The sequence below is a fragment of the Cnephaeus nilssonii genome, assembly GCF_951640355.1.
Source record: "Cnephaeus nilssonii genome assembly, chromosome: 18".
Taxonomy (NCBI): domain Eukaryota; kingdom Metazoa; phylum Chordata; class Mammalia; order Chiroptera; family Vespertilionidae; genus Cnephaeus; species Cnephaeus nilssonii.
The window spans coordinates 55408861-55424407 of record NC_137089.1 but is presented as its reverse complement, the minus strand read 5'-3'; the positions used below and the strand labels follow the sequence as shown (position 1 = coordinate 55424407).

General features: G+C 49.1%; 1 protein-coding gene across 5 annotated transcripts in view; it reads left to right on the top strand.

Moving 5' to 3' along the window:
• Positions 1-708: 708 nt before the first annotated feature.
• NBN (nibrin) overlaps positions 709-15547 on the top strand; it is a 42219-nt gene continuing 27380 nt past the window's right edge. For all 5 annotated transcript variants that reach the window (XM_079796269.1, XM_079796268.1, XM_079796267.1 and 2 more), the window contains exons 1-7: positions 709-844; positions 2481-2611; positions 4221-4369; positions 4583-4742; positions 8531-8634; positions 11513-11630; positions 14265-14458. In XM_079796269.1, the coding sequence (XP_079652395.1) occupies positions 808-844; positions 2481-2611; positions 4221-4369; positions 4583-4742; positions 8531-8634; positions 11513-11630; positions 14265-14458 (893 nt within the window). In that variant the 5' untranslated portion in view covers positions 709-807. The remainder of the gene's footprint in view (positions 845-2480; positions 2612-4220; positions 4370-4582; positions 4743-8530; positions 8635-11512; positions 11631-14264; positions 14459-15547) is intronic.

Below are 15547 nucleotides of genomic sequence, written 5' to 3'. Positions count from 1 at the left end.
CCGAGGAAAGGGGCCCGTGCATTGCTAAAGGGCAAAGAACAAAAGCTGCTCCCCCTTTTAAAGCCTTGGCTGCTGTTGCTAGGTGACAAGGAAGGGGGTGGGGCTGAAATTGGACATCAGGGGGTAGTAGTTTTAGTTCTTCAGGAGACAACCAGGGCAGATGTCCTAGGCAGATGTCTTTATCCGTATCTCCACCCGAGCCTGTAAACGACGCTCAGAGTAAGTTAGGAAGAGTTCCAAAGAGGCTTGTTTGAAGAGGAGAGGAGGAGGAAGGAAACTTTCTACTAATTAGAGACTTGGTGTGAAGTACCCCTGAGTTGTTTAAAACACAAACAAAAACAGAGAGGATGTAGTCTTGAGAGTAACTTACCTTGTCTTCCAATTTGAACAGAGGGCTGTTTGAATCAGAGGAGCTAACAATGTTGGGGTTTAATTACCAGGAGCTTCCCATAAATTGTGGAAGGCCTTTTTTCGATTCTAATGAGTGATTAGTATGTTAGTGTCTATGAAGTTTCCTTATGTTGCTTTGTAGCTAATTATAATTATTTACAACCAGGAAAATGCAGATAATCTAATATCGGCGAACACCTTAAAACGGGATCCCCACTTCCCAGGCTTTTAACACTTCCATAGAGGCTGCGCCATTCCCTCCCAGCCACCAGGTGGCGACCGGGTGCCGCCGCCCTCCTGCGCAGGCGCAGTCCGCGAGCAGGCACGTCTCGGAGCCCGCCAGTTCGCAGGCGCCGGGCCCCTGTCTGGCAGCGGAGGCTGCGCAGCCGCACGTCGCCCGACGCTGAGGCCGGATTCATGTGGAAGCTGCTCCCCCACGCGGGCTCGGCCCGAGGTGAGGCGGCAGGGAGGTGATCGAGGGCCGACTTCCCAGGGCCGGGCCGGGGGGAGAGGGTCTGAGGGGCGCTTCCGGCTTGACCCGTCCCTGTCGTCACCTTCCAGCGGCGGGAGGCCGTGCGTCCGGCGCGGGGCGGGGCGGGGCGTCTGGGGGCGGGGCGCGGGGCGGGGGTCCGGCTGGTCGCTGGTACCGGATCCGCGGTCCTCGCAGCCCTCGGTGCCGCGCAGCCCGCAGGTTCCCGAGTTGGCCCGGCCGCTCCGGTGACAGCGGACCCTGCGGGGTGGCGGCCGCCGAGTGAGTGCCGGGCGTCGGCTGTGGCGGGTCCAGCGTGACGGGACGCCTGTCTGCTCTGGACTCCTGGGACGCGGTTGTGCTGTGCGCGCCCGGTGGTGGGGACGGGCACCTGCGGGGCGGGCACCTGGGGGGACGGGCACCTGCGGGGCGGGCACCTGGGGGATGGGCACCTGGGGGATGGGCACCTGGGGGGACGGGCACCTGGGGGACGGGCACCTGGGGGACGGGCACCTGCGGGGCGGGCACCTGGGGGACGGGCACCTGCGGGGCGGGCACCTGGGGGACGGGCACCTGCGGGGCGGGCACCTGGGGGGACGGGCACCTGGGGGGACGGGCACCTGGGGGACGGGCACCTGCGGGGCGGGCACCTGGGGGACGGGCACCTGGGGGACGGGCACCTGCGGGGCGGGCACCTGGGGGGACGGGCACCTGGGGGGACGGGCACCTGGGGGACCGGGCACCTGGGGGGGCGGGCACCTGGGGGACGGGCACCTGGGGGGGCGGGCACCTGCGGGGCGGGCACCTGGGGGACGGGCACCTGGGGGGCGGGCACCTGGGGGGCGGGCACCTGGGGGACGGGCACCTGGGGGGCGGGCACCTGGGGGGCGGGCACCTGGGGGACGGGCACCTGGGGGGGCGGGCACCTGCGGGGCGGGCACCTGGGGGACGGGCACCTGGGGGGCGGGCACCTGGGGGGCGGGCACCTGGGGGACGGGCACCTGGGGGGATGGGCACCTGGGGGACGGGCACCTGGGGGGACGGGCACCTGCGAGACGGGCACCTGGGGGGACGGGCACCTGGGGGACGGGCACCTGGGGGGCGGGCACCTGGGGGGACGGGCACCTGGGGGGACGGGCACCTGGGGGGACGGGCACCTGGGGGACGGGCACCTGGGGGGGCAGGCGTGCTCCGGTGTGCTCCCTGCGCGCTGCTCCTGCTCGCTCCTGTGTCACCTGCGTTTCATCGCTGCAGCGAGTTCCCGGAGCTCAGGTTTCTCGCAGCCCTGCTTTGTCCAGGGGCTGTCGGGCCGTCCATCAAGTTCTCGGAGCACAGTGACCTCCAACCGCGCGGGGTCGGCCGGGGTGAACCTCGTGTTCCCTGGCCTCTGGGGGAAGACTGTCGCGTTAACTTTCGTCGGGAACGTGATCGAGCGTTCACGCTTCTCAGTGTGGTTTTCCGTCTAGTCAGCCTTCTGGGTCCTTCAGCGAGACTTGACTGGAAAAATACGTTTTCTTTTTGAGCTCATTTAAATAGAAATAATGCCCTACCCCTTACATATGTGCACGTGTGCGCGTGTGTGTACACGTGTGTGTTTCTCAGTCTCCTCTCATTCTCCTAGAACCACACCGACTTCTGACGGGTGTGGAGTACGTGGTGGGGAGGAAGAGCTGCGGCGTCCTCCTGGAGAACGACCAGTCCATCAGCCGCAGTCACGCCGTGCTCGCCGCCCGCTTTCCCGGGACCGGCCTGGTGTGTGTCTGGTTGTGCTTCATGGGTCCGGGGAGGGGTCGGATCGTAGTGCCTTGCTGCGTGTGGGAGGGTCAGGGCCTTTTACTTCCTAACGCTGTTAGGTGTTTTTCTTTAATGTGTTTATTCATTTTACAGAGAGGAAGGGAGAAGGGGAGAGAGAGAAACCTCAGTGAGAGAGAAACATTGTCCACTGCCTCCTACACCAGGGAGCCTGCAACCCCGGCCCTGGGAATAGAACCGGGGACGCTTGGTGCAGGGAGGCCCAACCAACTGAGCCACACCCACCAGGGTTAGATTTTTTAATTTTAAAAAATTAAATACATTCTGGCGGCAGTACCAGTGGTATTTATTTTGATACTAGAGGCCCAGTGCAAAAATTCGTGCACTGGGTGAGGGGGGGGGGGTGTTCCTCAGCCCAGCCTGCACCCTCTCCAGTCTGGGACATCCCTGTCACCATCTGGGACTGCTGGCTCCTAACTGCTCGCCTGACTGCCTGATTACCTGTAACCACTCCCCTGCCAGCCTTATCGACGCCTAACTGCTCCCCTGCCGACCCAATTACCCCCAACTGCCCTCCCCTGCAGGCCCAGTCCCCCACAACTGCCCTCCCCTGCAGGCCCGGTTCCCCCCCAACTGCCCTCCCCTACAGGCCTGGTCCCCCTTCAGGCCTGGGCCCCCCCAACTGCCCTTCCCTGCAGGCCCAGTCGCCCCCAACTGCCCTCCCCTGCAGGCCCGGTCCCTGATAGTCCACAACTACCCTCCCCTGCTGGCCATCTTGCAGCGGCCATCTTTGACCACATGGGGGCGGCCTTCTTGTGTGAGGGCGAGAGGGTCAATTTACATATTACCTCTTTATTATAGGATTTTAAGTTTCTGTTCCAGTATTTGACAGTTTAATGATTTAGAAACTCAGGAAATAGAACATATTTATATTTATTTACTTAAGCATTCATTGAGTCTCACTGTATGCCCGCCTGGGGACGGAGCAGTGAATGCCCTGATTGAAGGGTGTGCGGCCCTGTGAACAGGTATTTCCCCTGCAAGGTGGGTTCGCACAAGCGATTCCTTTTATTCGGGAAAATCGCTGTTGCTCTTGCCCACAGCTCCTTGTCATGGCTTTGTTTGTCTGGGCTGGAGGCTTGTTTTAATCCCAGCCTTGGGTGAGGACGGTGCTGACCGTGTCTATCAGCAGGCGTGCTTGTCATCATGCTGGTGCTAAAGAGAAAGAAAAACCATTATTTTTAGCAAACACTGCATCTCAGCAAGTGCTGAATCTATTCAGTGATATTTAGGTTTTGTGTGTCTATTCTTTTTTGTTATCCTCACCAGGGGATATTTTTTCCATTGACTTTTAGAGAGAGTGAAAGGAAGGGAGGGAGAGGGAGAGATCAGTGTGAGAGAGACACTTCGATTGGTTGCCTCCCACATGCCCCTGATGGGGCCAGGCCGGGGATCAAACTTGCAACCCTTCAATTCCAGGCCTGATGCTCTATCCACTGAGCCACACCAGCCATGGCTGTCTTTATTCTTATAGGTAGAGAAAAACGTTATTTCTCAATAGTGACTGAGTTGTAAAACACTTTAACTTACTTGATGATTTTTTTTTCAGAGTCAACCACATGAAATCCCTGTATTGACAATAAAAGACAATTCTAAGTATGGTACCTTTGTTAATGAGGAAAAAATGCAGAATGGCCTTTCTCAGACTTTGCAGCCAGGGGACAGAATTACTTTTGGAGTGTTTGAAAGTAAATTCAGGTAAGAATTTTAAAATTTATATAGAAGTGGAGTGCTTTACTTTGCACGAATCGGATTCTAAAGGACAGCAGTTTTTTCTTGATTGCACTTCAGGTTTAGGTAATAGTGATTTCATTAGTTAGAAATCCTAGTAATACAAAAAAATTAAAATAGCACCTGTTTAAAGCTCTGTACCTATGGTAACAACTTTATGTGACTCGTTTTCACTTACAGAGTGGAGTATGAGCCTCTGGTCGCATGCTCTTCTTGTTTAGATGAGTCTGGGAAAAATGCTTTGAATCAAGCCATACTGAAGCTGGGAGGACTTACTGTAAACAACTGGACCGAAGAGTGCACTCACCTGGTCATGATGTCAGTTAAGGTCACCATTAAAGTAGGTCGAATGCCTTGTTGTTATGCTGAAATGAGTTCTGTGAATTTAAGCTTACCCACTCTACACAGTTGTTTTTAAGGTCATTTACTTTAAACCCATTGGAATTGTTAGTTGTAGATTTATATATGCCAACCCCATGCCTTTGTATAACATTTATGTCAGATTGGCTTTTTGGTAATTTATTTATTATACCAGAGGCCCGGTGCATGAATTTCGTGCACGGGAGGGGGGTGTCCCTCAGCCCAGCCTGCACCCTCTCCAATCTGGGACCCCTCTCACAATCCAAGACTGCTGGCTCCCAACTGCTCGCCTGCCTGCCTTCCTGATTGCACCTAACCACTTCTGCCTGCCAGCCTGATCACCCCCTAACCCCTCCCCCGCCAGCCTGATGATGCCTAACTGCTCCCCTGCCAGCCTGTTTGCCCCTAACTGCCCTTCCCCGCAGGCCCGGCTGCCCCCAACTTCCCTCCTCTGCTGGCCTGGTCACCCACAGCTGCCCTCCCTTGCAGGACCAATCCATCCCAACTGCCCTCCCCTGCTGGCCTGATCACCCACAATTGCCCTCCCTTGCAGGCCTGGTCCCTCCCCGCTGCCCTCCCCTGCTGGCCTGATCACCCACAACTGCCCTCCCTTGCAGGCCTGATCCCTCCCAATTCCCCTCCCCTGCTGGCCTGATCACCCACAATTGTCCTCCCTTGCAGGCCTGGTCCCTCCCAACTGCCCTCCCTTGCTGGCCATCTTGTGGTGGCCATCTTGTGTCCACATGGCAGCAGCCATCTTGGAGTGATGGTCAATTTGCATATTACTCTTTTATTAGATAGGATAGAGGCCTGGTGCATGGGTGGGGGCCGGCTTGTTTGCCCTGAAGGGTGTCCCGGATCAGGGTGGGGGTTCCCTTGGGGCGTGGGGTGGCCTGGGTGAGGGGCCTGTGGTGGTTTGCAGGCCGACCACGCCCCCCAGCAACCCAAGTGGAGGCCCTGGGATCTGGCATTTATTTATCTTCTATAATTGAAACTTTGTAGCCTTGAGCGGAGGTCTGGGCCGGCCAGGAAGTTTGGCTTCCTCCATCGCCGGGGAAACCCAAGCCTCCTGTTCACTCCATGGCCATAGCCATTTTTGTTGGGATTTATTTATCTTCTATAATTGAAACTTTGTAGCCTTGAGTGGAGGCCTGGGCCGGCCAGGGTGTGCAGAAAGTTTGGCTTCCTCCATTGCCTGGGAAACCCAAGCCTCCTGCTCGCTCCGTGGCCGCAGCCATCTTGGTTGGGTTAATTTGTATACTCGCTCCTGATTGGCTGGTGGGCATGGCTTGTGGGTGTAGCGGAGGTACGGTCGATTTGCATATTACTCTTTTATTAGATAGGATGGGACAACAGAAGCACCTAAAATTATATTTCACCTTTTGATTTGGCATTTTAAATAATGATTTACGTCATCTGTTCACTAAAAAGTTTATACAGTATAAGGCTAGTGTTCAGCCTGAGAGCAGCTGCCAGTCTTCAAAATTAGCCTCGCCCACCTCCTCATCCAGTTGTCTTCCTCCAGGTTCTGTTGCCTCAGGCTCTTTTATTTGGTTTAGGGCCCTAGTCACAAATGCTTCTTAAGTTCTTGTAGTTGAATATTGTTGCCCTAATGTATCTCACAACAGAGATGCTGAAAGTATTCATGAAAACACTGATGTATTTTGGTATGTTTTCAGGTTTTGCATCTTCATCAGATTTGATTATGTCCAAACTAACTGAAGAAAGACATTGGGAGGGGGACTCATCTCCCTTCATTTATTTATTGTTTTTACTGATTTTTAGAGAGGAAAGAAGAGGGAGAGAGAGAGAAGCATCTAAGCGAGAGTGAGACTGCCTCCTGTACCCCCATACTGGCGATGGAGCCCACAACCTGGGCATGTGCCCTGACCGGGAATCGTACCAGCAGCCTTCTGGTGCACAGGACAGCATCCAACCAGCTGAGCCACACCGGCCAGGGCGCTCATCTCCTTGTCGACGGTTTGGTTGTGGGTGTGCAGGATTGCTTTAGGTTAATATCTGTAGTGAAAACCAACAAATATTTAGATTCCTTTTTTAGATTATAGAAAAATCTTTTAATATATAATTAAGTCAGAATGTATGTGTTATAGCCACCCCAGTGTCCTAGAGAAGGGCCTGCTGCTCAGATTGAACCTCAGGTCAAACTTGAATCTTGGGATTATCTCTGACCAAGGAACACGTCATCTTTGCAAGTTTATGAAATTGATTCATAAAGTCAGCAGAGTACTAACTTACGTTAGTATACCCACAGACACTAGATTCATAAATCAAAATGTCCACTATTGGTTTACAGTAGGGATGCCCCTCACGGTGATCGGAATATTTATGTGTGGACTCTTAAGATATCAAGATAGCTGAGAATCACAAGAAGGAGTCGTGCCCTTGCTTGGTGGGTCTGAAGTAGGAGCTGAGGCTGTGACAGTCCCGGGAACGGTCCCCATTCCCCAGAGCACATGCTATTCCAGTCACTCATCCGCCGGCCGGCCGTGTGTGGCTCTCCCCAGTAGAGTCCTGGATATGCGTACACCAACAGAGGCTAGTAGAGCCAACCTTTTCAATATTCCTGATCAATCATATACCAAAAAAGAAAACTTTGCCCTTACTTTTTTGGTAAAATTTCCAGAAGTACAGACAGGTTAGCTTATGTTTTTAAAATCATTGAATGTTAGAACAAAATAGATTTTAAAGAACATTTAGTTCAGCCGAAACCGGTTTGGCTCAGTGGATAGAGCGTCGGCCTGCGGACTCAAGGGTCCCAGGTTCGATTCCGGTCAAGGGCATGTACCTTGGTTGCAGGCACATCCCCAGTAGGGGGTGTGCAAGAGGCAGCTGATCGATGTTTCTGACTCTCTATCCCTCTCTCTTCCTCTCTGTAAAAAATCAATAAAATATATATATAAAAAAAGAACATTTAGTTCAGTTTTTATTTGCTGAAAAGGAAATGGAGGCATGGGACAATTAAATCCTTTGCCTAGGATTACGTTTGGAGCTTACTCACCCCAACGTTGAATTGTACACTTTTGCTTTATGCAAGAAGTAAGTTATTTCATTCATTGATGTGTTTCAGACTCTATTCATGAGAGACACCAAATTGCTCACATATAATACCCCTTGTGATTAGAAGCATACTTAAACAAAACAAATTCTTTAGCTGAATTATGCTGAATCATCTTCATTTCATTGCCAGTGGCAGAATTTCTAAACTTCCTGAAATTTTGTGGATATACCTTATTTGAGGCATAAGCGTAATTCATTTGCTACTTGTAAATACTTACTTTGAGCTTTTACTCAACCCCAAACAGTCATTCCTTTGTTTACTTTCTTGAACATAGTTGTAATCTGTTGGAAAGGCAGGTAGGCTGGTCTCCCGCGTGTTTATCTCTTGATCCTATCTTCTCTAGGATAAATGTTACATTGCCTCAATCCTAACACACTTCTTAGCATTTTAATGTTTTCAAAAGTGGAATACATTTTAAAATTGACTTCTGTTTTATATTGTTCCACCTCCCCAAAGAAGTTTTTAAATTAATATTGTAATTAGTGGGTTTTATAATTGAGTGATTGTATAGGGATTGGTAAATTAAACAATGACTAATCTGACTTCTATTTTATAGATTATGGTTTTTTTTATAGAGAGATGAGAGGGGAAAGTAATAGAATAGCCTTTTTGTAGTCTATAACTTAAAACTTTTATTTAAAATGAGCTAGCAGGGGTATATGTATTCACATATGCTTTCTTCTTCTTAGACAATATGTGCACTCATTTGTGGACGTCCAATTGTAAAGCCAGAGTATTTTACTGAATTTCTTAAAGCAGTTCAGTCCAAGAAACAGCTTCCACAAATTGAAAGGTATTTTGTGTGCTTTAAATATAATAAAATATGGCATATGAAATATGGTAGCACTAATTTTATTTAAGTTAATTCTCTCTTTATTGACTTTCAGGATGTAAGGTTATAGTTCAGTTTTATTAGTGAAGATTTTTTGTTAGTATGTAAAGAAAGGATCCCTGAATTCTTTTCGGTTGTTGTTTATCTTGGTGAAACAAATGTTTAAAGGAAAACACGGAAGGCCGGTGAACGGCGAGGGCATCCGCAGTGCCTGTGTGCCTTGCTCCGGCGCTCCCTGGACCGTGGGGTGAGCGGCTGCCTGTCCAGAGCCACTGGCCCCGGGGGCAGTCACAGCCCCAGGCCTGGAGCGCCTTTCTCCTGGGACTAACACCTGTCCTGCTGAGGATTTGGGTGTTTAGTGACATTAGAAGTAGGTGACTGTTCGGTACTTTAAGTAATAGTGTGTACAGCGTCCGAGCACATGGCCTGGCATCGTGCTAGGTGCTTGCTGAAGGAAATGTTGTTGCTCGTTGCAGTATCTGTGGAGATTGCTTTATTTATTTATTTAGATGCTTTGCGAAATTTGTGAACCACCAGGCTAAACAATGGTGTGGCATTACAATGTTGGAAGTGACGCAAACGCGTTGAAGAGGAAGATGTTTGGGTTTTTCTTGTGGTTAAAGTGCTGGTGCTGAAGTGGTGGGTATGTAGTCATCTGAGCACAGGGGCAGCTGCTTACAATATGTGTCAGGAGATTATAGTCTAAATGGAGAATAGACAGACTACCTTTATAAACTCATCTCATAAGACAACTTTGAAGGGTTAAAAAATCTAAAATATTACTCTAGTTTATTATCTTATTACTAATTTTAAAATATTACTAGCTAGTTACAAGGTATTTTGCCCAGTTCAGGGTTCTTAGGGACTGTTTATACCTGATTATATGTATCTGCTTTTAAAAGTAACTGAAAATCAAATTTTCCTTTTTGTTTTTAATTTTCATTTGGAAGGTTTCTTATATTTTATAATCTGGTTTAACAGATAATGTAATGTTTTGAGACCCTGAAAAGAGATCCTCATATTTTAAAACAGACAATTCTTAACCTTTTTTGAGTCCTAGACCCTGTGAGAACATGAAACTTCACTTACATACCCTCAACTTAGCATAGTGTTTCAACAGAATCACACTCCTCCAAAGCCTATTTATGAACCTCCTTAGGGGAGTTGATAAACCCTATAAACCTTCACTAATGAGACTGAACTATAACCTTACACCCTTGTAGGATCGTCACAAATTAAACCGTTGTGGCGTCCAGATCCCTGGGAGTGGAGGGCTTCTGAGGCCTCTGCTGCTGAGAAGGGGTCTCAGCGATCCTAGCGTTGGTCACTGATTCCTATGTACTCTTCATATTCTTGGGTATTTTTGACTTTAGGTTCGACATAATTTTTTTTTCTGCCTTCAGTTTATGACTTTATTAACTTAGATGCCTAAACATAAACATGCCTGCCATGAGATTGTTCAGTAACTCCAGATTCATTGTTAACTGGAAAAGACAATTGCATTAGCCCTTGTTTGATGATGACAATCAGTAATCACATTGTTACTGTTATTTTAAAATGCATATTTTTCCCTTAATCAGTTCCCACACCACTGGGACCCATTTGATGTTGTTGAAGACCTATCTGACTCAGCTGTTGAACAGAAAGGGGTACACTGGGAAGCAGGTGTGCTTCCAAAGGGATGTGAGATACACTGTTGTAGCTTTTAGTACCTAACTGTCTTCTCTTTAGTTCTAGAAAAAGACCCTCACTCGCCCCGGGTCTGACTTAGGAAGGCACGCGACCGTGCTTTTACCTCACAGAAGTAAGGTGCAGCGATGGTCCTCTTGGGTGCAGCGATGGCTGCCTCTCCGCACTGTCACCGGGAGACGGGAGACAGAGTCTAAGCTTCCTGCACCAACCCGGTGGTGCCAGCTCTTTCCTCAGATGCCACTCCCTTGATTATGGTGGCTTTATAGTGAGCCTTGGATTCAGGGAGTGTCAGTACTCTTAATGTTGTTTCCTCAGCATTGTTGGCTATGCTGGGTCTTTTGTCTCTTTAAATAAACTTTAGAGTCGTCAGAATCCACAAAAGAACTTGCTGGTAGTTTAATTGGGGTTGCATTGATTTACAGATCAAGTTGGGGTGCACTAACAGCTTGACAGTGTTGAGCCCCCCATTCTCCATGTGGACATTAGTCATTTTTACTAGAAGGTGGAGGTAAGCTGAAAGGCTGGTCACTTATGAATAGCTGTAGCAAAATATCTGAGTATGTAGGAAGTTGAAACTGGACTGATGAGAGGCTGAAGGATTATCTGTTGATTTTTCCTCTCTATTTTCTTCTTTTCCCCCATTCCCATGGATGATCAGATGTGTTTATAGCATTATATTAAAGAGCTAAGAGACTGGATTTTTAAATCTCACTTTAGAAATTTTATTTAAACTGACACAATAATGTAAGCCCTAATTTCCTGAGCTTCTCCAAAGGGGTCTATAACAAAACACTTATCGAAGTTCACAGAATGGAGTCCAGACACTGTCAATGCGCCCTGTTCCCTCGCAAGCACATGCGGTGGAATTTGATGGTTATGGTGAGGTCTCTCAGCCTTTGTAATTCATGTCACTTGGTTCCATATACATTTAATTGTATCTTGTTATGATTGTCTACCTTAGATTATTTCTAGAAAAATCATTTAGATACTTGAATCATTTTGTCCCAGATAAAAACTTTTTTAAATAATATAATGGTATATGGAAATTAAACCTTTCTAGTGTCTAGAGAGCTATTCCATTTACACATTTAATGGCATGCATACAGAGTAGTTTATAATAGAATATACTTAAATTTTTTTTTTACAGTTTTTACCCACCAATTGATGAGCCAGCCATTGGAAGTAAAAATATTGATCTGTCAGGACGGCAAGAAAGAAAACAGATCTTCAAAGGGAAAACATTTGTATTTCTGAATGCCAAGCAGGTAATGTTTTAAGCTAAATGTTCCCAAATAAAACATTACACACGAGGACGAATTAGTAATGTTCTCAGTGCATTTTCTTTTGAGATTATGTGCAGAAGTGTGACATTGAGTAAAAACTGCCCAGGCACCAGCACCTGCCCATGTTCTTATATGTGATTATAATGTCCGTTAATACATGTCAATTGGCCTATTAAGTTTATACAAATACTAGAGGCCCGGTGCACGAAATTCATGCACGGAGGGGCGTTGTCCCTCAGCCCATCCTGTACCCTCTCCAATCTGGGACGCCTCGAGGGATGTCGGACTGCCCGTTTAGGCCCGATCCCACGGTGGGATCGGGCCTAAACGGGCAGTCGGACATCCCTCTTACAATCCAGGACAACTGGCTCCCAACTGCTTGCCTGCCTGCCTTCCTGATTGCCCCTAACCGCTTCTGCCTGCCAGCCTGATCACCCCCTAACCACTCTGCTGCCAGCCTGTTTGCCCCCAACTTCCCTCCTCTGCCAGCCTGGTTACCCCTAACTGCCCTCTCCTGCAGAGTTGATCACCTCCAACTGTCCTCCCTTGCAGGCCTGGTCCTTCTCAACTGCCCTCCCTTGCAGGCCGGGTGCCTCCCAACTGCCCTCTCCTGCTGGCCATCTTGTGGTGGCCATCTTGTGTCCACATGGGGGCAGGATCTTTGACCACATGGGGGCAGCTATATTGTGTGTTGCAGTGATGATCAATCTGCATATTACTCTTTTATTAGATAGGATAGAGGCCTGGTACAGGGGTGGAGGCCAGCTGGTTTGCCCTGAAGGGCGTCCCGGATCAGGTGGGGGTTCCCTTGGGGTGTGGGGCGGCCTGAGCGAGGGGCCTGTGGTTGTTTGCAGGCGGGCCACGCCCCTAGGCAATGCAAGCAGAGGCCCTGGTATCTGGAATTTATTTTCCTTCCACAATTGAAACTTTGTAGCCTGGAGCGGAGCCAAGCCTGGGACTCCCTCTGAGGCCAGCAGCCATTTGTGTTGGGGTTATAATTGAAACTTTGTTGCCTTAAGCGGGTGGGCCTGGCCAGGGTGTGCAGAAAGCTTTGCTTCCCCTGTTGCCGGTGGCAACCCTGGCCTGCTCTCTCAAGCTCCATTCTGCTGCCATTTGTTTGAATTTGTTTACCTTCTATAATTGAAACTTTGTAGCTTGAGTGGAGGCTTAGGCCTGGCAAGGGCAGGTGGAAAGCTCGGCTTCCTCTGTTACCTAGGAACCCTTGCTCTCTGTGGCTGTAGCCATCTTGGTTTGGGTTAATTTGCATACTCGCTCTGGATGGTGGGTGTGGCTTGTGGGTGTGGCTTGTGGTGTGTCGGAGGTATGGTCAATTTGCATATTTGTCTATTATTAGATAGGATACTAGAGGCCTGGTGCATGGGGCGGACGGGGGTGTCCCTCAGCCCAGCCTACACCGTCTCCAATCTGGGACCCCTTGAAGGATGTCCGACTGCCCGTTTAGGCCCGATCCCACCTGATCAGGCCTAAACGGGCAGTTGGACATCCCCCTCACAATCCAGGACTGCTGGTGAGATCGGGCCTAAACGGGCAGTCGGACATCCCTCTCACAATCAGGGACTGATGGTGGGATCGGACCTAAATGGGCAGTCGGACAACCCTCTCATAATCTAGGACTGCTAGCTCCCAACCGCTCGCCTGCCTAATTGCCCCTAAATGCTTCTGCCTGCCAGCCTGATCACCCCCTATCCACTCCCCTGCCAGCCTGATCAATGCCTAACTGCTCCCCCGCCAGCCTGGTCGCCCCTAACTGCCCTCTCCTGCTGGCCCGGTAACCCCTAACTGCCCTCCTTTGCCAGCATGGTCGCCCCTAACTATCCTCCCCTGCAGGCTTGGACACCCCCTAACTGCCCTCCCCTGCAGGCCTGGTCCCCCAAACTGCCCTCCCCTGCCGGCCTGGTCACCCCTAACTGCCCTCCCCTGCTGGCCTGGTAACCCCTAACTGCCCTCCCCTGCAGGCCTGGGTCCTCCTCAACTGTCCTCCCTTGCAGGCCTGGTCACCCCCAACTGCCTTCCTCTGCCGGCCCAGTCACCCCTAACTGCCCTTCCCTGCTGGCCTGATCGCCCACAACTGCCCTCCCCTGTAGGCCTGGTCCCCCTGCAACTGCCCTCCCCTGCCAGCCATCTTGTGGTAGCCATCTTGTGTCCACATGGGGGAAGCCATCTTTGACCACATGGTTGCGGACATCTTGTGTCTTGGAGTGATGGTCAATTTGCATATTACTCTTTTATTAGATAGGCTGTAAGTTCGGGGTAAGTAAAACTGCTTTAAGTTCTAACTTGTGGGTTATTAAACAGGTGTTGAATGTCTTCCATGTGCTGAAGTGGGGTCCAGGGTTTCTGTTGCAAGAGGGGAACCCGCCCGTGGGCTGCAGGCAGTGTGGGGGGTCCAGGGTTTCTGTCACAGGGGACCCCGCCCGTGGGCTGCAGGCAGCGTGCTGTGCCAGGGCCGAGGTGCCTGGGGACCAGGGCTTTCTCAGAATGGAATGGCAGACTGATTGTACATCAATTCTGTCCTTTTGCTTCCAAATCAAGTTCTTACAAGTTCTAGAACATGCTCAGAATTAATTGTGACTATTGTATTTTTTCCATTTTTAGCATAAAAAATTAAGTTCAGCAGTTGTTTTTGGAGGAGGAGATGCTAGGTTGATAGCAGAAGAAAATGAAGAAGAAGAGAGTTTCTTTTCGGCTCCTGGAACTTGTGTTGTTGATGTAGTAATGACAAATTCCCAGCCCTTAATTTCTGACTCTCAGAAAAAATGGATTCACTCCGTTATGGCTATGCTCCAAAGGTACTTTGTTATTCTTTGTTATAAAAATATATGCAAGCAGGCGGTTTTATGTATGGGAGTTTTGGTGCACTCTACATAACAACGGAGAAGTATATACAATAATTACTGCAAAGATTTTATTATAGATGGTGCTTGTATTTGGTTTAAGAAATATTTTTCAATTCATAGATCAGATTACTTACCCATATTTTTTATTAGTATTTTGATATTTTGTTTTGAAATTTGGTTTTAATCTACCCGGAATGGATTCTGTTTATACCTAAGCTGCACACGCAGGGGAGCAGTTTGTCCTTCCCTCCCCCGCGCATCCGCACGCCCTCATGTCCAGCACACCTATGCCTCCTGTCCACCAGGCCAGGCTCTCGCTCCGCTCTGCCTCAGAAGCACCCTGGCTGTTCTTGGCTCTTTATTCTTCCATATACACTTTAGAATCAGCTTTTCACAAATCTTGTTGGGAATTTGATTAGGAATTTTATTGAAACCACAAATCAATTTGGGGAGAATTAACAGTTTTTGTAATTTCTCTGTAGAGATCTTAAATACCATTTATTAGGTCTTCCTAGATATTACATATATTCTGATAGATATACCTGTGGTAGGTGAAATATAAGTATATGATATTTCTTTAATTATATTTTCTAGTTGTTTACTGTTGATGGATAGAAATTCAACTCAAAATTTAGACACTGTTCTTCTAGCTCATCACCTTGCTGGACTTGCTTTGTATTTCTAATCATCTATAGTCATTTTTTGTATAAACCATATCTGTAAATAATGAGATTTCTATCTTTTTTTAATCCTCATGTCTCTGATCCCTTCCTCTCCCTGTCTCTCTGTGTGCCTTCTGGGGCCTCCAAGCATGTTGTACGGGGAGGGCTCCCACGTATCTCACCATGGGCTTGAATAGGTGCTGCCACTGTTTCCCTCCTAGGATGATGCAATGTCTGTATAGCACTGTTATTACATGTGTTTTAAAAATGTTTTTATTTTACATAACCAATCGTTATAACTAATTTTTATAGTATACTAGAGGCCCGGAGCATGAAATTCATGCACGGGGGTGGTGTCCCTCAGCCCAGCCTGCACCCT